The sequence below is a fragment of the Stenella coeruleoalba genome (genome assembly GCF_951394435.1).
Source record: "Stenella coeruleoalba genome assembly, chromosome: 6".
In the NCBI taxonomy this organism is placed as follows: domain Eukaryota; kingdom Metazoa; phylum Chordata; class Mammalia; order Artiodactyla; family Delphinidae; genus Stenella; species Stenella coeruleoalba.
Window position 1 is genome coordinate 17,609,236 of NC_137151.1, and position 23,340 is coordinate 17,632,575.

Sequence of the window (23,340 nt, forward strand, 5' to 3'; positions counted from 1 at the left end):
TAACTACCCCTGGCTCCCGGGCAGATGAGCCCCGGACCCGGCGCACCTCCCCTCCCAGACCCACAGCGGTCGCGCTCGGAGCGCAGCAACGCAGCCCCGGCCAGCACAGGCCACAGGCTGACCAGCATGCCGCTCACCTGTCGGCGGCGCCACTACCACGGGTTGCTAGCGACGCCTGACAACTTGGCGGGTTCGCGGACTGTCGCCCCCGCTCCCTCGCCGAGACCTTGCACGGCTCGGACCTTCCCTCCTCCCCAGCCCAGCTGCTTGTTTAGACCGCGCAGCCCGGGCACCTGCAGCCCGAGTCCCACCAATCCGCCGCTGCTGCCGCTCCTCCAGCAGCGCAGGATTTGGGCACTTTCCCATCTAGCGCCCCTGGACACCACTCGCCGCCGCCGAACTCCCGCCGGGCGACTCCTGCACAGCACGGGCGCGGAGGTGAGCGCCCAGCGGAGGCAGAGCGGCCGGCGGGTACACAGGGTGTGCGATCCCGGCCGGACGGCTGACCGCTTCGTCTTCTTACCTTGAAGCAAGAACAGTCCGCAAAAAGTTGCCGCGATGCCGAGGACCCACATCCTCCCGGAGCCGCGGGGCCGGGAGCGGGCAGGCGCATCAGAAGCGGCGACCGCGGCGGAGGCTGTCCGGGCCGCAGCGGCTGCCGAGACTGCTGGGGCCCGCGCTGCCGCCGCCGAAGCGCCCGCCGCCGCCAAGACGAGCCGCAGGTGCCGCCGGCGGCGCCCGCATCGCCCGCGCCGGGGCCCCCGGCTGCGGGTCGCCGCTTCTCTGGCTCGCGCTCCCGGGCAGTGAGTGCCCGGCGTCTCCGGAGTTGGCGACGGAGGCTGAAGGAACTGCTGGCGATCCGGAGCACCCAAAAAAGTCTCGCCTCTTTTCCCCACCTCCCACTCCAGGCACCACGTGACGGCTGCCGAGTTGGGGTGGAGGTGGCGAGCGGGGAAGGCTGGGACAGTCTTTTCACGTGTCCACCCCCTTCCGATAGCCCTCCTCTCCCGCCTCCGCACGTCCCCTGGGACGCCTCGAGGGGGAGAGGGAGAGTGTAGTTTTCGGAGGCTGGGAGGCTGGAGACTGGGGAAAGAGGTAGGAGGGCGCAGCAGGTGCCACGGCGGTCGGCCGGGCGCCGTCAGCAGGACGTAGGAGGTGGGGTGGGAAGACTGCTTGCCTCTACTTGCAGGGGCGCTTGCCCCCCTCCTCTGCGCCCCCCGGGGGCTGGTGGGTTGCCCGCGGCAGGGTACGGTCCACCCGGCAGGGAGTGCGGTGCCGCGCTCCCGTGCGTCTGGCAAAGTTGCACACTCGCAGGCTCCCTAGCGTATCCGGTGCAGCTGCGCCTTCTCTTCCTCAGAGAAGCCCCTGGGTAGTTACCGGGCTCGGCTTCAGCTGCGGCGCAGTGGGCGGGGTAGGTGGGGACCCTGCCCAGCTTCGCGCGCTCGGGCCTCGGTTCGTCTACCGCGCGCATCGCTGGAGGGTGCGGTAGCCTAGCCTAGGAGAGGGCCGCTCCGGGGACAACCGTGAATGAGCTCCCACTAGAAAGCAAATTGGGGTGAAGACGAGAGTTGCTCTCTTCCATCCCCTTCGTCCAAAAGGCCGGGCAGCTTCCTCCGGCTCTATTCACGGCGTCCTCTCGTGTACCGCGCCTTCCCAGCCCAGGACTCGGGCACTGGCACACCCCTCGCCACCTCCCCCCACCCCATCCCCCCTCTCTTGTACAAGCGACCCACCTGGAGTACTCCCGGAACGCCACCTTGCTACGTTTGCCTTCCTGGCCGCCGAGCCCTGCCGCAGGTGGTACGGGAGCCCGCTGGTCCGCCCGGAACGCCTGGGAGCCTCCGCCCCCAACCCCGCACGTTCCCACGCCTGTCCCCCAAATCCCTAGGCAGCATCCATTTCGGTGGAAAGGGCTTCATAAGCTTCGCCCCTCTTCACCTCCTTCTACTCGGGCCTCCTCTCTGAGGTGAAGGAAGCTCTCTTAGGCCGGGATGCTGATCATCTATTTCCCTCTCCTGCCAGCAGAGCGGGTCCGGAAAGGGGCTTCAATGACTTTCTTGTCATTCCTCTGCAGAGATCGTTCCCTATCTGCCTCCGGCTCCTTCTCTCCCTTTGCACCCCTCTTCCTCTCATTTCTAGCTGGTTAACCCCTCAGGGAGACGAAAATGCTTTGACCATTACTCGCTAGTCTGCAGACTCGAATCTTACAATTGGCTGAATTACTGTTTCTGGAGGAATAGGGCCAGTTTCCTTATTAGTCTGTTTATTCCTTCGGGGGAATGCGTCGTTGGAGCGCGTGTGAGATTCAAATAACTAATTGCGCCGAAGGGTCCTTGAAGAAGCTCTTCTAAGCTTTCAGAGGGTGCGATTGTGATATGACGTTTATTCAGAAATGAAACAAAAGAATCTTAAAAAGTCTGAAAGACAATGACATAATTTTCATTTAAGACAACAAAATTCAAATATAACAAATTGCACAAATTAACCAAATAACACTGATCATACAATACTCTTTAAAGAAACAAGTGCGTACTAAAGTACCCATATAGATCCTAAAAATATCTGTTATGCCTAGTTTACAAGCTCCTGTACAAAAGCAATTATAAATAGTTCGCATCTAGAAAAAATACACGGTAACCTTTAAAATAGAATTTATCCTTACATATAAACAGACTTTGTAGGAAAAAAGGATATTAAAAAGTAAGAAATAGCACCAACCATTTTATTTTTTACAAAGTGAACATTGCAAACAGGAATTTACTTTGATTTATAGATTGACCAGGTTTTAATCAAAAGAGCCAGAAGATAAAAATCAACAGATAGTGTTGAGAATTGCAGAGAACCACTAAGTAGAAGAGGATGTAAGGAAATGATTGGAGGGAAAGTAGAATTACGTCGTCTCTGATACAAATAGCTTCTGATCAGTGTCACACTTGAGTACCTTCCTCTACAGTTTTCAGTAGAAGCAGAATTATACTTATTACTAGAACCTGAATCTCTCTGGCAACAATTTGGAAATTGCACTGGGATTAAAGTTTCTATCGAATTGAGATTATGAGATGGAGATGAGAGACAGCCCTCTGGTTTTTCAGCAGGCCCTGTTTTCTGTTTACAGAGTGTACCATCAAACAATCTGAGGGCTAGGACAGTGCCCTGAACAAAAACTGGAGTTGGAATTTTTCAAAAATATATTATCAACTTCTAAGACTTAGGGCATCATTTCAAGAGCGTGGCACTGATTCAATGTATTGCTGTCTTTTTAAGGTTTTTTTGCTACAAATATAATTTCTTTTCCAAAAAAAAATTTACAACTTCTGTACAACTTCTTTTTCAAAAGAAAAGTGCAAAATTAAGACTTGTGTATCCTGGGTGTGTTTACTTTTAATCCTCACGGAACACAGCAAGTAGAGTCTATCTTTATTGCCTTGTCAGGGAAGTAAGCTCCGGTGGGCTGCTGGCTGTGAATCTGACAGTGGCGGCCCTGGTACTGCAATAGTTTATTTGTTGCCATCTCTACCTGCCCCGCTTCCCAGCCCTGTTTCTTAAGTGCTCCATTTCCAGCTCACTAAGGGGAAAAAAGTCCTTTACACATCATTTGAACCCTGACTTGCACAGGAAGAGAAGCTATCGTATAAAGAATCACTCAAAGATTCCAAATTGTCTACCCCAGGCCTATCAGAGTTACTCAAAGAGGTCTCTTCATTTTTTTCTTTTTCTTCCTTTTGTCCTTCAACCTTGTTCAGAGAGTTCGTCTCTTTTTCTAATAAGATCACAGTATTGCCGTTGTATTTATTGAATGACTCCAGGGAAATTTTACGTAATCTATTCTCAGGGTCTTCTCTTGTTTCTTCAACTTGTTTCAATTTCTGCAATAAAAGGAGGAAAATATTAGAAATATATTTCTTTGCAAAATCAAGTTATTCTATCCAATATTCAATTATTGTCAGTATAAAGTACAATTTAAAGGGATAGAGGGAACCTACAAGTCTTTAACAATCTTCCAGTATAATTTAATGTAATAAAGCCAATTTTAGGGATAAATCAAGACTTTAATCATTTTACTGAGATAAATAGGTCCCAATTTGCAAATCAGTTAAGTGTCACTTAATTTTAAGTGGATCCATCTAACATTTGTTCACGTAAAGTGCCTTATTTTTCTTAATCACAGTTTTCTTTTCTTACTAAATATTATTAGTTGTCCTGTTTCTAAATATGGATAGGGACTGAATTTCAGCCAGAAATGACAGTTCTATGAAAAAAAAAAAAAAGCATGCAATCCCTTAAACTGACATAAAATTTAAGTACACATTAAACTTGTCAGATGCATTGTCACGTGTGTATTTTGTCCCTTTACAAGTCTTATGCTATTTGAAAGAGATCCCAGGTTGTGAGGGTATAGATTCTTCAAGGCCCAAAAAGGGCTTAAACATCACAGTAACAGGTCTGCACCCGAGTAACCTCTCCCTCCAGGAGGTTCTAGTAAAACCAACGTAAACAGGAATATTTATAGGCTGTTACTGGTAGTCTCTGGGACTTCATAAAACACTGCAGTCATATTCGATAATTACTGCAGGTAAACTCTGTAAACATGAATATATTTAGTTGCTCAAGTGACTCCTGAGGTCTGAGGTGAGACGGAATAGGAAGGCACAGATGCAAAAACTGCAAGGGTGGAGGTGTGAAAAAGCCACTAACCACATTTCTCATTTCCTTTTCCTCTTTCAGGCAAAAATTCCATCCAGGAAGAAGTAGGAACAGGGCCTTAGAGATGATAACAATAGCTACCATTTATTAAGCATCCACCATGTAAAAGACACAAAGTATTTTATTTATAAGCCCTTTTTCACAGACCTGTAAGTTACACATCCCCACTTTAGAGAGAAGGAAAACAAGGCTCAGAGTGACAGGGTCACTTGCCCAAGGTGGCTCAGCAAGTGATGGAGAACAGGATTTGAATTCCTGTCTGGTGGCCTTCCACACTCTTGTAATAAAGGACAAGATGTCCTGTATGTTTTTTTTCATTTTGCCATCCACATGTGCCAAACCATCTCAATTGCTACTGTCCAAGGCCCTAACATAGGCAGTTCCATCCCTCCCTGCAACATTGCTACGATGGATGTCAAAGGTACAATGAGGAAATTGTGTTTGGATCTGGGCAAAAACAGACATAGCCAAAGCCTGTGAATTCTCACATGCTAAATATTTAATAGAAAGAGAAAAGAAAAAGATACAGAAGTGGATGGTTCCCGTGTCCCAAGAGCAGGCTCAGACAGCATCTCTCTCTCTGCTATGGGGAAATGGTGTAATTCTATGGGAATACTTGAAAATCAACCTTGAAGTGATGCTTATTTCACTATACTATTAACGTACAGGAGCATTACTCACAGAGCAAGTTTTCAATCTGAAATGGCTACCTCGACAAAGAGCTGGGCTGAGGAACAGATGCCTAGGTGATTACAAAAGAATGGCTCCATAATTAGGAATGAATCCATGCAGGAGCCCCTTCTCGTGGTGTGCCAATTTTGAGCGTTCTTTAAGAAGAATTATAAAGTACAATATGAAAAATAACATGGAGGGAGTAGGAAAGCTCTGATTGTACCAAATGTAGGTAAATAGAGGCCATTCAATGCAATTTCCTCCTCACCTGAATATCTTCTCCCTTTTTCTTTATTCAAGAACCTTTTCCTTGCCTATTTCTGGTCAACGTGGATCTCAAGTTCGTTCAATAAACACTCACTAGAGAAGCTATCATGAGGCAGGTGGAAGGTTTTGGTGCTGAGGACACACAGCTGAATAAAATTACGTCCTGTAGGAGGGGAGTGAGGCCCTGGAGGCAGGCCGACTTGAGCTGGAGTCTCAGCTTTGCCCTTTCATTGGCTGTGTAAGTGCCCAAGAGCACCCTTCCTCAGGTAAAGCTAATAAGACATACCTTTATTTTAGGATTGCTGTATTAGAAGCAGAACACCTGAAGACCCTGACGCATAGGAGTAGGTGCTCAATAAACGGAACAATAAATCATAGTAAGCTAGCATTCTTATTCTAGATCAGTGGGTCTTAAACTGTGCTCTCCAGGCAGCTTGCACCATCAGCATCACGTGGGAGCTTGTTGGAAATGCAAATTCTCGAGTCCCGCCCCGACTTAACTACACCCGTAATGCAGCGTCCCAGAAAAAGTTTTTAACAAGGTCACCGGGTGATTCTGACACATGCTAACATTTGAGAATCGCTAGTCTAGAAGAACTTGTAGTCTTGGAGGGGAGACAGGTGAAAAGCATAATTCAGTGTATTCAGGTAGTGATAAGGAAAGGATTATTTACCATGAAAACACCCACTGTCTATGGGACACATATAGTGCATCTTGTTTTCTAAATGTTTCCTGCTTGTAGGTTTGGCGCTTCAATTAATTATGACAAAGGCCTACATCGGCTGGGGAGGCGATGGAAATGAAGGAATGGCCCATTGTAAGAAAAATCACATGCCTTCTCGGTCTTCCTTTTATTTTCACAGTTTTGATGAGGGGTGGGTACTGAAATATCTCTGGACTATAAGAACAACATCAGTGTAAGAGTGACAATGAGGACACACTGACATTCAAGCTCAGTGCTGGGGAGCTACAGGGAGTGGTGAGGAGTGTGGTCAGCTCAGGAGTACGTGCCTCCTCTAAAGGCAGCTCTTTAGACCTAGCTCATTGCAGCTGTGCAGAAACATGGGCCCAGGTCTTTGCTTTTAAAGGTAAGGCCATGAATCTAGAACAATATTTGCTTATACTTAAGATCCTCTAATTTTAAGTATTTGCTTATACTAAGAGGAAAAACAAATCAATAATAACAAAAATAACCCCCACTACGTATGTCAAACAGCAATCTCTGCAGTGTGTGAACTTCTGAGCTAGTCATCATGTTTTATACTTCTTTTGTATGTCCTAGATGACCCCCCTCATCCCCCTTCTCCCATCAGCTTTCCCCCTAAAAACCGAGCCCAGCGCTCATCGTCAGTAGACTCTCGATGGAGACTGGATGATGGACTCAGCTTTCTCTACCATCAGTAGAGTCTCAACTGTTGGCTGGGATTTCTCCAGTGGTCCTGCCAGCTAAGAACAAAAGCACTGAAGTAGCTTACTTCCCTGCCTCGAATTAGAATTTTATATATATATATATATATATATATATATATATATATTTAAAATTTTATTTATTTATTTATGGCTGTGTTGGGTCTTCGTTTGTGTGCGAGGGCTTTCTCCAGCTGTGGCGAGCGGGGGCCACTCTTCATTGCAGTACACGGGCCTCTCTTGCTGCGGAGCACAGGCTCCAGACGCGCAGGCTCAGTAACTGTGGCTCACGGGCCCAGCCGCTCCGGGCATGTGGGATCCTTTCCACCAGCCTTGCCTCTTTATTGGCTTTAGAGCGGCCAGCAGCCGGACTCCCACTTTCGGTAACAATAGTGCACATCAGTTTGCAGCAAATGTATGTGAAGGTGCTTTGAAAACGAATCATGGTAATAACAGCATTTAATTGAGTGCCTGCTCTGCACAGACACTCGGCTAAGCACGTTGCACGGATGATCTGTTTTCATCCTCACGTCAATTCTGTGGGGGAGGTGTCCCTGTTATCTTCATTTACAAGCAATCAAGCCTGGAGGAAGTTAGGTAACTTAAGGTCATGGAGCAGTACGTGGTGGGGTCTGGATTTGGACCCAGGCAGTCTGCCTGCAGAGCCCAAGTTCTTAACCTCTATCGTGGAAAAGAACTTCACAAATATCGGCCCATATTACCTTTAAGGGGAGCCTCTGAAATAAGGATCCCAGAACAGCAACAATAATATTAATGGTAACAAACCCAGTAAAGATTCCTGAAGACTGTGTGGGTCCCATAAAACACTGTCATTTCCTTTGTATAACGTGCTGCATTGAAATTATGATAAAATTAATATACTACACTTGCCACCTATAGGTGGCAACAGTTGTACAGTTCACTTTTTGGTGGGGCTTTTCACTGCACTTGGGAACAAAAGTAGGGCTCAAAAGGGTGAGAATGTGTTTTCAAGTTTAAAATAAATAGCTTTGCTCGTTGTTAAATATTTTCCTATCTTTCGTGTAATGATGACATTATTAACAATAATTCAAGCAAGAAGTAGTGACATATTCTCCAGAAATGCCTTAGTAATTATACCTTAGCTAATTTAATTCCTTGTAGTCAAATAAGCAATCAATCAAACCAATCTACTATATGAATAATCTGTGCGAATAATTATGTGGTCTTGATTCTCAGAGAGAGTTTCATAGAAAAGGAGACGGGGCTCTTGGAACGCTTTTGAAGGGTGAATAGTATTAAGATATAGAGTAGGTAAGAAGGAGTACATTCCAAGAAATTTCCATTTCATGTGCCCCTACTGCATCTGTAGACCATTCTATAGTCTATCTCAGGTCTTGTAGTTGCCCAGATAGTCTATCTCTTGCCCTTTAAGATTCTATAATGGACAGAATCACTGTAAAGACAGAAACACAGAGCTATGCCTATCCCAAGGGGTTCCAAGAATTCCAGCCCAGACTCAGGAAAGTATCAGCCCAGAAACCTGGGTTATAAATAACAAATAGTTTTTATTTCCAAAGAGCTTTCCCATCTATGATCTCACTTTGCTCTTACATCAGGCTGGAAGGTGAGGGAGGCTGGTGTCAGCTATACTTTACATGGGGTATTTATGGAATTTGTGGTTCACACAAATTCAAAGTCAGGTGAAATTAGACCTGGAAACTTGGTTTCCTGATTTTCAACACAAACACATACCATTTTTCCTCCATAGTCAACAATAGAGATTCTGCCTACACCAATAACCTGAACACAAGGAAGGATAAAACAGAAGGTGATACGTGCCCTTGTCATAAGGAAAAGATGGGGAAAATGTATAAGGTGATACAGAAAAACTCAAGTGATAAACCAGAAAAAAATATACTCATGATGAGACCAGCTTCAGAGAGACACATGTGACACATGTATAGCCAGAAACTCCTGCCCACAGCAGGGGAGAAACAAGTAGCAAATTCATGAACTTGCACAATGGATTAGTGTTCTATGAGGAAAGCTACTCTTACTATTTCATGTAAGTTTCCATCTGTTGATTGTATCTTGAAAATACTGGTTAGTCTGTCTACTGTAAAATGTCAGGACGAGATTCAGATCTACCTGTGGAATTGAAATGCAGCATCATTCCTCAGCTGGGCACTAATATTCGCAAAGAGGACTAGACCTCTTAGCATAAATTAATGTAAACAGTATCTTCATCCACATGATTTCTTATTTCTCTATTGCTGTAATGACTCACCGCCAATCAGTTCAACAAGACATGTGGTAGGAAAACAACAGCTACATTTATAAAGCGTTTTTACTATGTGTCAGGTACTGGGTTGAATGCAGTGCATGAATTATCTCATTTAATCCTTACACCGACCCTCTGAGACAGTACTATTTTCATCCCCATGATACTCATAGGGAAATAGAGAGTAGAGAGGTTGAAATATTTAGGCCACATACGCATGGCTAATAAATCAGGGAATCAGGACTCAAGCAGGAGAAGCCTGACCACAGAACTTGGGATTTTAATCACTAAGTACAAGACCAGGTATTTGAAAGCCAGTGTTCCGTTCCTGGCACTGTGCTAATTAGCTGTGTGACCTCTCTGAACCTTAGTGTATTTACGCTAAAGATTTTTTTTTTAAAAGCATCTTCCCACTCTATGAGCTCCATGACTCCAAAATATTCTGAACTGTGTGTCTCCTATGCATCCATTATTGGAATTTCAGGTAACACGATAAATACTTCTCTTCCCCACCTTAGTTCTGAATGAACTGAAGAAAGAGATACAAGAAAAAGGCTGATGGGAGGCTAAAATATCAGCTCTATTACTGAGAAAGCTTATAGGGAGAATGAGGTTTCTATCTTCAAAGAAGTGAGTTTCTCAGCAGTGGTCTAGAAGCAGACAGGCTTAGACTGGGCTGGCAGCCCTGGGCTGGGAGCAGGTCTTCTTAAACCTACAACATGAGTGTTGCTTCTCCAGCCAGCCTGACTCCTGACAGAGGGCGGGGAGAGCAGGAGATGGGCTTAAGCTTTCCCTGTTCCCTTCCTAAACTTGCTGTTTTTTATTTTTTTATTGGAGTATAGTCAATTTACAATGTTGTCTTAGTTTCAGGTGTACAGCAAAGTGATTCAGTTATAAATGTATAATACCTGTTATTTTTCAGATTCTTTTCCCTTTATAGGTTATTACAAAGTGTTGAGCACAGTTCCCTCTGCTATACAGTAGGTCCTTCTTGTTTGTCTATTTTATATATACTGTGTATCTGTTAACTTGCTAAACAAGCCACTCCTCCGTCTCCTGAGAAGTGAATGAGCGGAGCTTAGAGACACCAGGAGTGTTATCCTAGGGAACTCCTTCCACATGGAAAGAAACACCCCCGAAATTAGGGAGAAGTGTCAGCAACGTGCCCCTACCACAACCCAACAGTTCTCATTATGTGTGACGATGCAGATTTTAACCAAACAGTCACATATGCAGCGGGGCCAGGAGGAAGCGGGAAAATCGGGAGACCGCAGTGAGCTGGTTTGGGCAGAGGAACGTCTCCCTGGGTGAAGCAATGGGAGTAAGATGATATAGCAGATGAGAAATATAGCCAAGCTTCCATCTGGAAGCAGATGGATCAAATAGAGGAGACGGGCTGGCTAATCCTGAGCTTTGAGTCAGAGCAGAAGGTGTGATTTCCCCCATCCCTTTCCTGATGAGCAAATCTTGGGCACTGGAAAGATGATTATGTGTTATGCTCTTGTGGGAATGGGGAGGAAGTATTTTAATCCTGGGTCTCTTAGTTGAAGATCTGTGCACATACAAATTCTATGGTAAGTGATGTTTGCTGGGGGCAGGCCAACCTCAAGGAAAACGATGCAGCTCAAGTCATTTCTCTTTTCTCAGAGGCACAGGTTAATCTCTTCTTTAATGCCACCTCTTACTGTATTCCTGGTGGAGCTACTTTCTGAATGAGACACAAAAACAGATAAAGTGACCTTTGGTGAACAGGGAAGACCCTCCAGACTTTTCTTGAGCGTTGTGGTGTTGACCCTGCTAACCTGGTCAAATTCCAACTTGGATAATTACTTGCTCTCGGTGTTCAGTTCCCTCTATTACCTCAACTGGACACATTACTCTTCACTTGCCCTTCTGAAAAATTAATGTGACAGATAGGTAATAGAGAACTGTTCTCTCCACCCAACCACACGCTGGGAGATACGATGCTGCACTTGGGGCACTTTGTTTCCTTACTGGGTTCCTGAAGATCCTCAGTAGGTCCAGGGCAAACTGGTTTTATTAGGTGAAAGAGTCATTTTCAGCTGAGATGTGCTTTTATGACTATATTATTACCTGTATTGCTGTCCCTTACCAGGATCAATGACTTTCAATGACCTCTGTTAGAAGCCCTGAACCAGAGGGGAAAAATGAGCTTACTTTTTGGAAAAAAAAAAAAAAAAAAAAAAAAAGCGAGCAGAGAGAAGTGCAGTAGGAAGCTTAGGGTCGTTAGAAAATAATATATCTTGCGGAAAGGAAAAAAACTTAGCTTGGAGATAAACAGTGGCTGCGAAGGACATTTAAAGACCAGATCAAAAGGACGGAAGGAGAAGGAAGTCACTTTAAGGATATGGAAAATGGGGGAGATGTGGGACCGGGTCCCTCAGCGGGAAGAGAAAAAAGGAACATAAAGAAAACCCTAAACTTTGTTTATGACAGAGAAAGGCATTTGTGAAAAGGAAAGGCATGTAATCACGATTAGGCAAAATGATTATATCAACGTGCAAAAGACACATTCATGATTTCTCTAACGTTAGTGCCATCACGTGAAATGCCCATTGGAAAACTTGTATTTTTTTTTTTGCGGTACGCGGGCCTTTCACCGCCGTGGCCTCTCCCGCTGCGGAGCACAGGCTCCGGACGCGCAGGCCCAGCGGCCATGGCTCACGGGCCCAGCCGCTCCGCGGCATATGGGATCTTCCCGGACCGGGGCACGAACCCACGTCCCCTGCATCGGCAGGCGGACACTCAACTACTGCGCCACCAGGGAAGCCCGAAAACTTGTATTTTTAAATTTTTATTTCCTAGGAGGTGGATGGACCCACAAATTTAATTTAAAATATAGGTTAATCACCTTAAGTAATACATCAGATTTGATCACTATTGGTCAATTTCTCCAAAAGCAAAATCTGCACTGTTTCACAGTGACTTAGACTTGGGGAAACAAGCCAGCTCATTGACTGTATGATTAGCTTAACTAAATGTAACACGCTTATTTGTGTTGTCAGATTTCTTTTTCTTCTTCCAACATAATAATATTAACCAAAATGTTTATTTAGGAATGAGAATTGAGCAGGCTCTGGGCTGGAACTCCTAAGTCTGTTCATCTTAGCGTCAGGCTAATGACTCCAGCTGATGAGAGTGTGGGCACCAAACCTTTCTGGCCTTTCATTTACAGGCACCATTATGGATAAAAATAAATTGATATGCTACTCACTTGCCTTCAAAGATTGATTAGACTTTTTTCTTTGACTAACCTTTCCATCATTTCATGTCTTAAATAGGATACCTATCTGTCCAGCGAGCTTGGCCATGCCTGGCTTAGATGTCAGTGTATTTGTAGCATAAAGAGCCCATGAACCTCGTCAGAGGAAAATCCAGCATGAAGGGACCATTTGTGTATTCTAGTACCATAGAGCTATGTCTTCACCTCGGAGTGATAGTTTGGGCTACTCTTTCAAGAAAAAATAAAACACACTTTTTAGGGGGGATTGGGTGAATGTTAAAAGAAAGTTAACACTATTTTTTTTCATGGATGTTCCCTTTCCAAAGGAACATCTCCAATATCACCATAAGGGCGGACATCATAAAAATGTACCTGAAAAGGCTAAGCTTTTATTACGAAGTATGCTGTGAGGGCCCAAACCAGGGAAAAACATTCTGTGTTACTTATTCACCTATAAATAATGAGGCAACCTGGAATTCTAACAGAAGTTGGTAGACCCTTTGGGAGTCACAGTGCACTGTGGTATCCAATCTATGAGGCGCTTTGCAATAGCCATGGAATTCAATGAGACTGAGTGCTAGGGGTCATCCAGAGACACATTGATATTTGTGGATGTAAGAGTGTGAGCTCTACTCAGGTTGAAGCTATTCATCTCCCAATGTCATTTATGTTTCAGTTCGAGGGCCAGTCAGCCTTTGCTTTGGATAAACTTATTTCCCAAGGATATTTGACATAGCGAATCCCGAGAGTCAGAGCAACTCAGAATCAGTACCCATTTCCTGATCCTTATTCTAAAGAGAAGATTCCTTGGTGGAAATTGTTCTAAAGATTTAGAAACGTTAAGTTTTATATTGTGTGTTGCACACAACTGTAAGACGCTGTTATTCCTCATTACCCAGTAAGCACTGGGGGTTCTAGAATGGAAGGATGTGCTAGTTGGGAGAATGCCAATGGGAATCCACGTTTGTTCCGGATTCCATCCTTTGCCACAATATGACACTGACAATCACTACTTCAACTCTGGACCTGGATTTAATAAATATTTAAATAGGGATTACACTGCTCTTGCAACATCATTTATTTATTCAAGAGATATTTGTTGAGCACCTTTTACGTACAGGACAGTATTCTAGATGCTGGAGATAGAGAGGTGTATGAGACAAAGTTACTGCTCACACGGAACGTACATGCTAAGGATTTTTTATTAGGATGTCAATAGAGAACAAAGCTTCAGATATATTAGGAGACGAATCCCTGAGAACTGTTAGGCTAGTCTACCAGCCTACTATTTGGTCTGATAATGGCATTTAGAACACAAATATCCTGTCAAACTCAAAGTTCTGAATGTGCCCCTTTACCCTAATCCTAATTTTTAAATAATTCCTTAACTTGCTTAGTTTCTTTTGACCTCCTCCCATTTTTAGTCTTTAAGATCATTCAGGCAAATGTTTTCCATAGGTTAACTAATGACTATTCACATTCACCTTTCTTAATCTTTCTGGGCCTAGTTATCTCCTAAATTTAACATGCTTAAATTGGAATTTTTTCTCTTTTCTCTAATTCCATATCATTGTCAATAGTAACCACATTTTATATCTTTTTTTTTTTTTTTTGGTTATTAACAGCTGCTGGTTCTGTTTCTACAGTGCCTAATCCACAGGGGTCTTTCTATGACTTCCTGGCCTAAATGGCCACATTATCCGTTTCAACCCTGAACTTACATTCGTTCTATTATGTAGTCTCTTTTCATATCAATGGTCTCACTTCTCAATTAGATGACACACTTCTGGAGGCCATGCACTAGGTTTGCTTCTGCTTCCTTCTTCAGATTCTGACACCATATCTTGGAGTTGCTATTTATCGCATATCAACGCACAAAGTCATTATTAGATCTATTTTCACTACATCGTTCCCCTTCGGAGCTCATAGACTTGTCTGAGGTTTCTATAACGTCTGCTTTTCCATGATGAAGACGCATGTAAAATAAGATCATTTCTGACGTTCATCGGAGCTGCTTTCCAGTCCCTAGATACGCTAGCCGAGGCATGGTCTCGGGATTCTAGGGCGGCCTCAAAAACCAGGACGGTCCTTGGATTAATGGATGTCTGACTACTGTTTCCTTTGGCAAAAGCAATTTCCTCTCTCTGTCAAGAGCAGAGACCTGTGCTCTCACATCCCACGGCCATGCTGGTTGGGCAACTCTGTTGAGCAACTGGGGCCTTCTTCTGCACCTCCAGGTGGGCTTGGCTTGTGGTTGGATGAAGCAAAGCTGCCATCGCTTCCTGGAAATGCAGGAGCCAGAGCAGAAACAATAAGCTTCTGTCTTGGGGTGCAACGTTATTGGAAGGATCAGGCCCGTGATCCACAGTACCAACACTGGCTCTACCATTTTGTTAAGTGCGTCCTTCAGCCAGCAAGTGCTCTTTCCGGTCTGAGCCAGTCCCAGCAATCTGCTTAAGTTCAGATTCCTATCTCCTTAAGACAGGGGAAACCTGGTGATGTGTCTTGCTGCTTTTAAGTGAGAGCGTCAACAGGACGATGATGACATTCTTAGAAACGTCAGTAAGACTGACTATCTGGGTGATGGTCAGTGATATTACTGGGTGTATGAGATCAAGAAATGAAACTGTAAGGAGATTAAATTACAGCCCCCTTTGGACAACATTCTAGTACCAGGCAGCATCCAGGTACTTTTTATTCTCTCCCCGCCACCTGTAATATATTCAAATGACAAACTGACTCTTGCATTATAGAAGGGATTATGTTCATGAACCGCCTGGACTGGCTTAAGGCCACTTCATAAGGTTTACGTCACCCATCTGCTACAATAAACATAAGCTTTATTTTTGTCTCACATGTGCAGGACAATTTAATGTTTAAATTAACGTAGAAGTGAAAGGAGCCTTGCTCCAAGTGAAGTATGCCTGCCCACCACGACCCTGTAAACACAACTTGATTGCAATGAGAATTAAAGATGGATCAAACAAAATCAATAGTTAATTGTGTAACTCAGGGTCTTTCATTTCAGATCTAATCTGTAAAGAAGGTCCAGGGGATGTTTGCTTTTAATTTTCTTAAAATATTATTTCAAACCTTTCTGTCAGGCAAAGGAGTTCACAGGGTCTTTGCGTCATTTCCATAAATTATTGGCTTAGGAGTGGTCAAGGTCATATCGATCACTCGGCCTCTCCAGTTTTCATTTTAACATTCAGTATCTTTATCAGTCAAGCTGCCTCATTCTGGGTATCTGGCTGGCACTGAGGCCAAACAAACTTGATTTCAAAAATAACCCAGCATAATAGGCGTCTTGGTACCAGACATGGGGGCGTGAGTCATGTTATAAGCTACCTTTGGTCTATCTCACGACACTACCCATAGCAGTTAAAGGGCTACACAACCACGCCATCTCCTATCGGCAAAATACATTGCGCTGTGAAGATGCACGATTCTGTGCGACACGGCGAGACATGTGAGGTCGGGTTGAGCCCGTATGGATGAATATGCTGTCTGTTCCGGCATTCCCAAAGGGACCAGAAAGACGGGGCGCTGTTTGAATAGGATCTAAAAAAACTCTTCCAATCTCATTAGCCCAAATGGATGAGAAGGGAAGGAGAGCATGGAGGCCTCCTTTGCAAAGGGAATAGTACAATAACGTCCAGAAGACCGCGGGGTTAACAGACGCACTGCCTTGACTCCGGTTATATTACAGCCGAGCTAAAAATGTCATCTTTGAACTTCTTTTCCCTTTAAAATGGAACCTTTCATATAATAAGTTAAGCCTTACTCTCTCTTACATATTGTTGGAAGCCTTCATCCATTTGGGGGACTGAAGGCCAAATAATTCTTGAAATAATGAATCATTTTTCTTTTGCCAGCTTGTCCAGAAATCCCATGATTATTTTACTGTTGCAGACAATGACCTTCTCAAAGGAGGCCTATCAAACACTCAAGATAAATAATGAGAGGGTCTCTCTCTCCTGCCTCAAGGAAAAAAAACTGCTGAAAGGGAAAATGTTTGTGACGGCATCAAGATGTTCATCCCGGGACGGACAGCAGCAAGTAAAAAGGAGCAGCATGTGTGTTTATGTGTGACCAGTGGCCTCATTCAGCGGGACTCCTGGGGGGCACCTTGGGGGAGAAACACCCAAGCCCTTCACCCAGTAACGTTGGAAACAAATGTTCTGCTGATGACAGGCAGAGAAAGCTTTAACCTCTTGATCTGTGAGCAAATTAACTAAAGGGAAGGAAGCTCTAGTTAATGCCGCCTTCCAACAAGCTAGAAAACCATGGTTCTGATTTATCAGGTCCAGGAGTTAAGATGAATCATAGCAAATCCCACCCTTCCGCCCACATCCTTGCCTTCCCACCAGGCAGCAGATCCTTAGGGGGGTGAAAGGAACCATTCTCTTGTTGTTGTCCCCATGGAGGCAAGGTCTTAGAAACCAGGTAAAGGTGCAGTTGAAAAGCCACCTTCCCATGATTCAGTGCTTTGGGGATGCATGGGAATCTGATTCTCAGGGCAAGAGTCACCTGTCCATCCTTTTATGGCTCTGGTACTTAAGTCTCTGTGGACCTGAACAAAGCTCTGAACTTCAGGAGTAGCTCCAAGATTCTTTCCATATATGCCCCGTTAGTCTCCTTCTTATCTTTGCTGAAACTCCCCCTTTTCCCCATAGATGGCTGACGGATGACCTGGTTCTAGACCAGGGGAAGAAAATTCATTGCCAATGGAGCCCACTGGGAAGGATGTGACAACAGCGCAAATGCACGGATGGCATGAGCGTGTAGTGGGGATGGTGGTGAACCCAAGTGCCCATTTAGAGGGGCAGCTGCTGCTAATTTAACAAACATCCACGTAGCGCTTGTTCTTGTCCTAAAGGCTGGACGGAACTCTACAAGGCAGGTACCATTAGTTACACCATTTAATACATGAGGAAAGGGAGGCATCGGGAGCTGCGGTTCCTGCCCAAGGCCACACAGCTGTGAGGAGGCAGGCAGAGCCTGTATCCAAGTCCAGGGGTCTAGCTTGCAGGGTTCCCTCTCTCCATCACTCCACCTCCTGCCTCAGCGCCAGCTGAGTCTTACCCTGTGAGCATGTGGGCTCATTCTTGCCAGAACTCCTGATCTTTCAAGGGAAATGAAAATCTAGAATTCATATATGAAATCTCCCAATATCTATTTAAAACAAATGTGTGGGTCCAATGAAACTCATCTGTATTTAATTTGTGACTCTTCCATATTACAGCCTATCAAAATCTAGTGATATTTAAGCAGGGGGCTTCCCGAAGCTACTGGAAAAATGATGACGATTGACACACTACCCACCCTGGGGCGAGGGTGTTTTAAACAGATGGTAAATGCCCTCATAATGCTTCTAAATTCTTTGCCTCTCCCCTCCAAAAGAAAAGAAAACCCCCAAACAAAAAACTTCAAAAACCGCTCCTTAAACGTTAGGGATAGCAGGTGACAGACCGCTCTGATATCTGTAAACTCACATCCAACACCTAGGCCACTGCTTGGTCTATCATCACATAAACAAAGTAGGTAAATGAAAGATGCTTTTATTCTTAATCTTACACTGACTTTCTACTCTTTCCTTGGCTGGAATGGGTGGGAAAGGTGTTGTCTATTGCCCTTTGACCCATGTATCAGCAAACCACACACTACAGGATATTTTTTCAGAAGTGGGGGGCTGCAAGTGACTACAGTGGTTTTATATGGGGCCTTTCTTCAAAGAGCCTGTGAACTTATTTACTGTAGGGTAAGCAATAATCAAAGCCCAGCTCCACAATGAAGATACTGTGAATTTCCACAGGCTGATTGCACCTGTCACTGCCTTGCATAATATTGCCTTCTACAGTCTTTTTAATTTATTATTAACATCTTTATTGGAGTATAATTGCTTTACTTTGTTGTGTTAGTTTCTGCTGTATAACAAAGTGAATCAGCTATACATATACATATATCCCCATGTCCCCTCCCTCTTGCGTCTCCCTCCCACCCTCCCATTCCCACCCCTCTAGGTGGTCACAAAGCACCAAGCTGATCTCCCTGTGCTATGCGGCTGCTTCCCGCTAGCTATCTGTTTTACATTTGGTAGAGTATATATGTCCTTGCTACTCTCTCACTTCGTCCCAGCGTACCCTTCCCCCTCCCTGTGTCCTCAAGTCCATTCTCGAGTAGATCTGCGTCTTTATTCCCGTCCTGCCCCTAGGTTCTTCAGAACCACTTTTTTTGTTTTTTAGATTCCATACATATGTGTTAGCATACAGTATTTGTTTTTCTCTTTCTGACTTACTTCACTCTGTATGACAGATTCTAGGTCCATCCACCTCACTACAAATAACTCAATTTCGTTTCTTTTCATGGCCAAGTAATATTCCACTTAGGTTGCTTCCATGTCCTGGCTATTGTAAATAGAGCTGCATTGAACATTGTGGCACATGACTCTTTTTGAATTATGGTTTTCTCAGGGTATATGCCCAGTAGTGGGATTGCTGGGTCGTATGTAGTTCTATTTTTAGTTTTTTAAGGAACCTCCGTACTGTTCTCCCTAGTGGCTGTATCAATTTACATTCCCACCAACAGTGCAGAGGGTTCCTTTTCTCCACACCCTCTCCAGCATTTATTGTTTGTAGCTATTTTGATAATGGCCATTCTGACTGGTGTGAGGTGATGCCTCACTGTAGTTTTGACCTGACCACTGTCCTTTTTGTTCTCCGTCCATCCCTGCGCCGACTGTTACCATGGCACCAGTGAGCCTCTGTGGTGTACTGGCTGCCATGGCTCACTCTCTCATGTAGGTGCTGTGACCCTATTTATCTTTGCATCCCTCGGGCCCAGAACATCTGGCACATAGGAGATCCACAGATGTTAGTGGAATAAAGGGAGTTTGCTAATTATATTTCTTATTTACTGGTCACCTTTCTTTTTCCTATCTTTACCTTATCTTTCACCTCTCTAACGCCCTTTATTGTCTTTGAAAGTGATTGAGTTCCACGGACAAGATGCTATACAGTCTGGAAGGGAACATTCATTTATTTCCTGAGGGGTAGTTAAAGCTCTAATCACCCAGAAGGCATTTAGGTCTCCTTTATTTAGAAAGTAAAGGTAACGACTTTCCCAGTAAGTAAACAGGAAAATGGATTTTGATTTTCAAAAAAATTGATTCACAGATGACTTTCAAGTAGCATTTCTTTTGCCATAAACCGAGCTCTTTGAAATAATCAGCAGCATGACTGACTGCACGCTTAGAGAGTAAAACACAGGAAATAAGTGGGGATTATATCATCTAGCAATGCGAAGACTGAATATGTCAGCAAGGCTTTTTAAACACCCAAGTAGTTTTATGTGAAGGAAAAAAGCCTCATTGTGCACAAAATAAAATGGGGAATTGCCTGAGAATGAAGGTTTGAAATACTGGGATGAATTTAAAGAATACTGGATGTCCTTAAAGAATACAAGAGGTTTTTGAGAGGCCTGGAGTGACTGAATCCCTCAATGCAGGACAAAGTGAAACCTTACGGTCACCCGGGGAGACGTCTGGCCTGGGCTGTGTCCTTTGGGGCACAGGAGAAAAATGCGATGTGGCAGAAGCAGACCAGTGCAACAGGTAGTAACTTGTCATACATCAGAACTGGCACCAGGTATAATAGTGAGCATGGAGGGGGCAGAGGGGAGGATAATTATCTTTTCTTCAACTGTGTAAAAACCCAGAGTTTCGGTTTGATGTGACTGGGCTGATGTTTCGCTTGGCTGGCTAACAGCGTGGAGAGTTTCTCTGCCATGTATATCAGCAGTTCTCTTAAGTGACTGGAAAAAAATACTTTTCCTTAAATCACTGGTCAAGAAGTTGCTGACACACTGTCCCTTAAATATGCCTGTCGGGTGATACCAAAAGGATTATTTAAAATGATGAAACTAATCCAAAGGCTGCTCCTCCCTGGAAAATGACTAGGAAAGAGATGTTTAAGTCCAGGCCGGCTAAGCATGGACACACACACACACACACACACACACTCTCTCCTGATCTTTTAGGAGATGGTTACAGAAATGCCATTGTAAACAAGGGGGAAAAAAGGAATCACCTCTCACAAAAGTGTTTAAGTACATTTTGGTCTCTTCGCCAGGGCCAATAAAGATCTCTTGCTGTGAGCCAGCTGGAAAAGAAACCAGGGGAAGGATGCTACACTTTATGTGGTCTGAGTGTGATTAGTGATTAGTGCCCGTAGCTTCAGTCACTTGGGAATAGCAATCAGGGGTTCTCTCCTGCAACTCTGAACAACTACAAAACACCACTGGCTCCCATCCCATACGATCATGGGATATTAACTGAAAATCTAATTAATCTGTGAATGAATTATGGCCTAAAAAATAAACTGTTTTATAATCAATTTGAAGTGAGTTCCTGACAGAAGATAAGATGAAGAAAAAGCTCTAAAATGATCAAAGGTTGGTACATTCTGTTCACTGTGACTGATGATTTTAAGGGGGATAATTTTACAATCCATCAAATTTTTGTCTTTTCGAAAATCAGCCTCCCAATGTATGCTGTAAATTAATTTTTAAATTTACATATTTATTAAAAATCCTATTGCAAACAGCAGGAAGGGAGCCCCCTTTGAACCATAAAATAACGTTATCACCCTGGAGATAAAAAAAATTAAAAGATTTTTATTTTGAGGTAATACTCATATCAATTGCTATGTGAATTAGTTCAACCAAGAATTTACATTCACCAGAAGCATCAACGGAGTATTAAAGATCACCCCCCACATCGCCATTTTGGGGAGATGAAGCCAATCTCACAACACGTAAAAGGCACAGGAAGACGAATAGGGAGGTGAAGACCACGGTGCTCAGCCTGCTGGTGAGCACGTCTGACGGGGGCGGGGGGGGAGGGCAACCATCACCCTGGGAGGAGGCGCAGACACGAAAACCCCAGGCCTGCCTTTTGGGTGGTAGAACGCTTGACTTTATTTCAAAAACCTCTTTCCAAAGAGATCCTCGACTGTACTTCAGAAAGCCTATTGGGCTAACTTTCCCATCCAACATGGAAGGCTTGCCTGAGGTAGAGATCATCCCGGATGTCTGCATTGGCCTTGGCTGCCAAGGGGCTAGGTACCAGCTGGGGCGGTCTCCAGAGCATGCCGGGAAATCACTGGAAGGGCACGGGGTTGTAGTCGGAAGCCGATGCCACACCACGTCTGAGCGAACACCACCGTTCACCCTAGATTAAGCTCATAATAGACCGTCAACTCAAAGATCTGGCCCCGAGATACGAACTGCCTGGATTCATCGACAGAAAGATGACAGCGTCAGAAGGAGCAGAGCTGGTGTGAGTCACCCTGTGCACTCGCTACAATAAGGGATCATCCACTGGGCTGAGCCCACACCAGGTGCCCTCCGCAAAGTCCTGGGAGAGAAGGGGGCATGAGAATACCTCCTTTTCATGAACTTCAGTTTAATCATGGCCATTTCCTTCCACGGGGGATTCATGATAGCTGTTATTACTGTCTTTAGGAAGACCACCGAGGTCCCTTTACTAGGCGCTCTCGGTGAGGGGATGGTTGCCCCTGATCCTGCTGTGCAGAGCCCACTGCTTCGGTGCCGGCGTGGCTAATCCTGGCACGCACGTGGCAGCTGCCCGCTCCCAGGCCCATAGCAGGCGCTGCTTACCAACCTCTGTAACCCACCTCCTGCTGAAGACGGATACAGCCTGAGAAGCCTTTTTTTTTTTTTTTTGTGGTACGCGGGCCTCTCACTGTTGTGGCCTCTCCCGTTACGGAGCACAGGCTCTGGACGCGCAGGCTCAGCGGCCATGGCTCACGGGCCCAGCCGCTCCGCGGCATGTGGGATCTTCCCGGACCGGGGCACGACCCTGTGTCCCCTGCATCGGCAGGCGGGCTCTCAACCACTGCGCCACCAGGGAAGCCCCAGGATCCTTTTTAATACAGTACTTCAGGCAGCCTCTGCACACTGAATGTCCTTAGCATTTGAGATGAAGGCCATTTGGCATCCCTGCTTGTGTAATATATATATATATATATATATATATATATATACACACACACACACACACACACACACACACACACACACACACACACAAAGTGTATACATGTTTGCATATCACAGAATCTATATGTTAATGAGTAGGTAAATCCCCTAGTATACGTGCCTACTGTGAGATACGTATATTGATGTCTTAGTATATGGAAACTTGAAGTTATCTTCGACCCCTCTCTCTCATACCCCACATCCACCAGTCTTTCCTGGTAAATTGCCTGTTTGTTCTCAGATGCATTCCTCTCCTTTTCCCCTGCTTTGCTTTGTGTCACCGGGAACTATGTTTCCCAGGCTCCCTCTTTCTCTGGCTTCTGAGGAGGTGCCGCCAATGGAAGGCAATGGCAGAATCCTGGAAGGCAGGAGGAGAGGAGAAAACAAGGCATTCCTTCCCTTCTCCGGGACTTGTGCTGTTCCTGGCAGCAGCTGCTTCTCCTCCCTGGCTCTGCCTCCTGCCAGACAACCCCTCCCACCCACCGCTCTAGCTCCCATTGGATGGTCCAGCTTCTGGGGTTTAATGTCACCTTCTGCTAGCATCCCTCCATCCCTAGGGAATGCTTGGGACTTCTTGCTTCGGCTAATCTCTGGATTGCCTGACTGTCTCCTTTTAGCTTCTCAGCTAGTCCATTATCTGGGTGATTCCCTGTATTTAATTCTATCCACAGAGAGACCTAGAATGGTTCCTGGTCCATGCTAGACCCTGACCAATACAATCAT

General features: G+C 44.9%; 2 protein-coding genes across 17 annotated transcripts in view; both read right to left on the minus strand.

Annotated features, from left to right (window-relative positions):
• LYPD1 (LY6/PLAUR domain containing 1) overlaps window positions 1-796 on the minus strand; it is a 61,488-nt gene extending 60,692 nt beyond the window's left edge. The window contains exon 1 of the mRNA XM_079923770.1: window positions 524-796. Coding sequence (XP_079779896.1) covers window positions 524-575 — 52 coding nt within the window. The 5' untranslated portion in view covers window positions 576-796. The remainder of the gene's footprint in view (window positions 1-523) is intronic.
• Window positions 797-2,306: 1,510 nt separating this feature from the next.
• The window catches only part of NCKAP5 (NCK associated protein 5), a 1,134,964-nt gene continuing 1,113,930 nt past the window's right edge, over window positions 2,307-23,340 (minus strand). For 11 of the 16 annotated variants that reach the window (XM_079924721.1, XM_079924726.1, XM_079924723.1 and 8 more), the window contains one exon: window positions 2,309-3,866. In XM_079924721.1, coding sequence (XP_079780847.1) covers window positions 3,585-3,866 — 282 coding nt within the window. In that variant the 3' untranslated portion in view covers window positions 2,309-3,584. Of the gene's footprint in view, window positions 3,867-23,340 lie in introns of all 16 variants that reach the window. The other 5 variants (XM_079924716.1, XM_079924715.1, XM_079924717.1 and 2 more) reach the window with 3 other exon arrangements.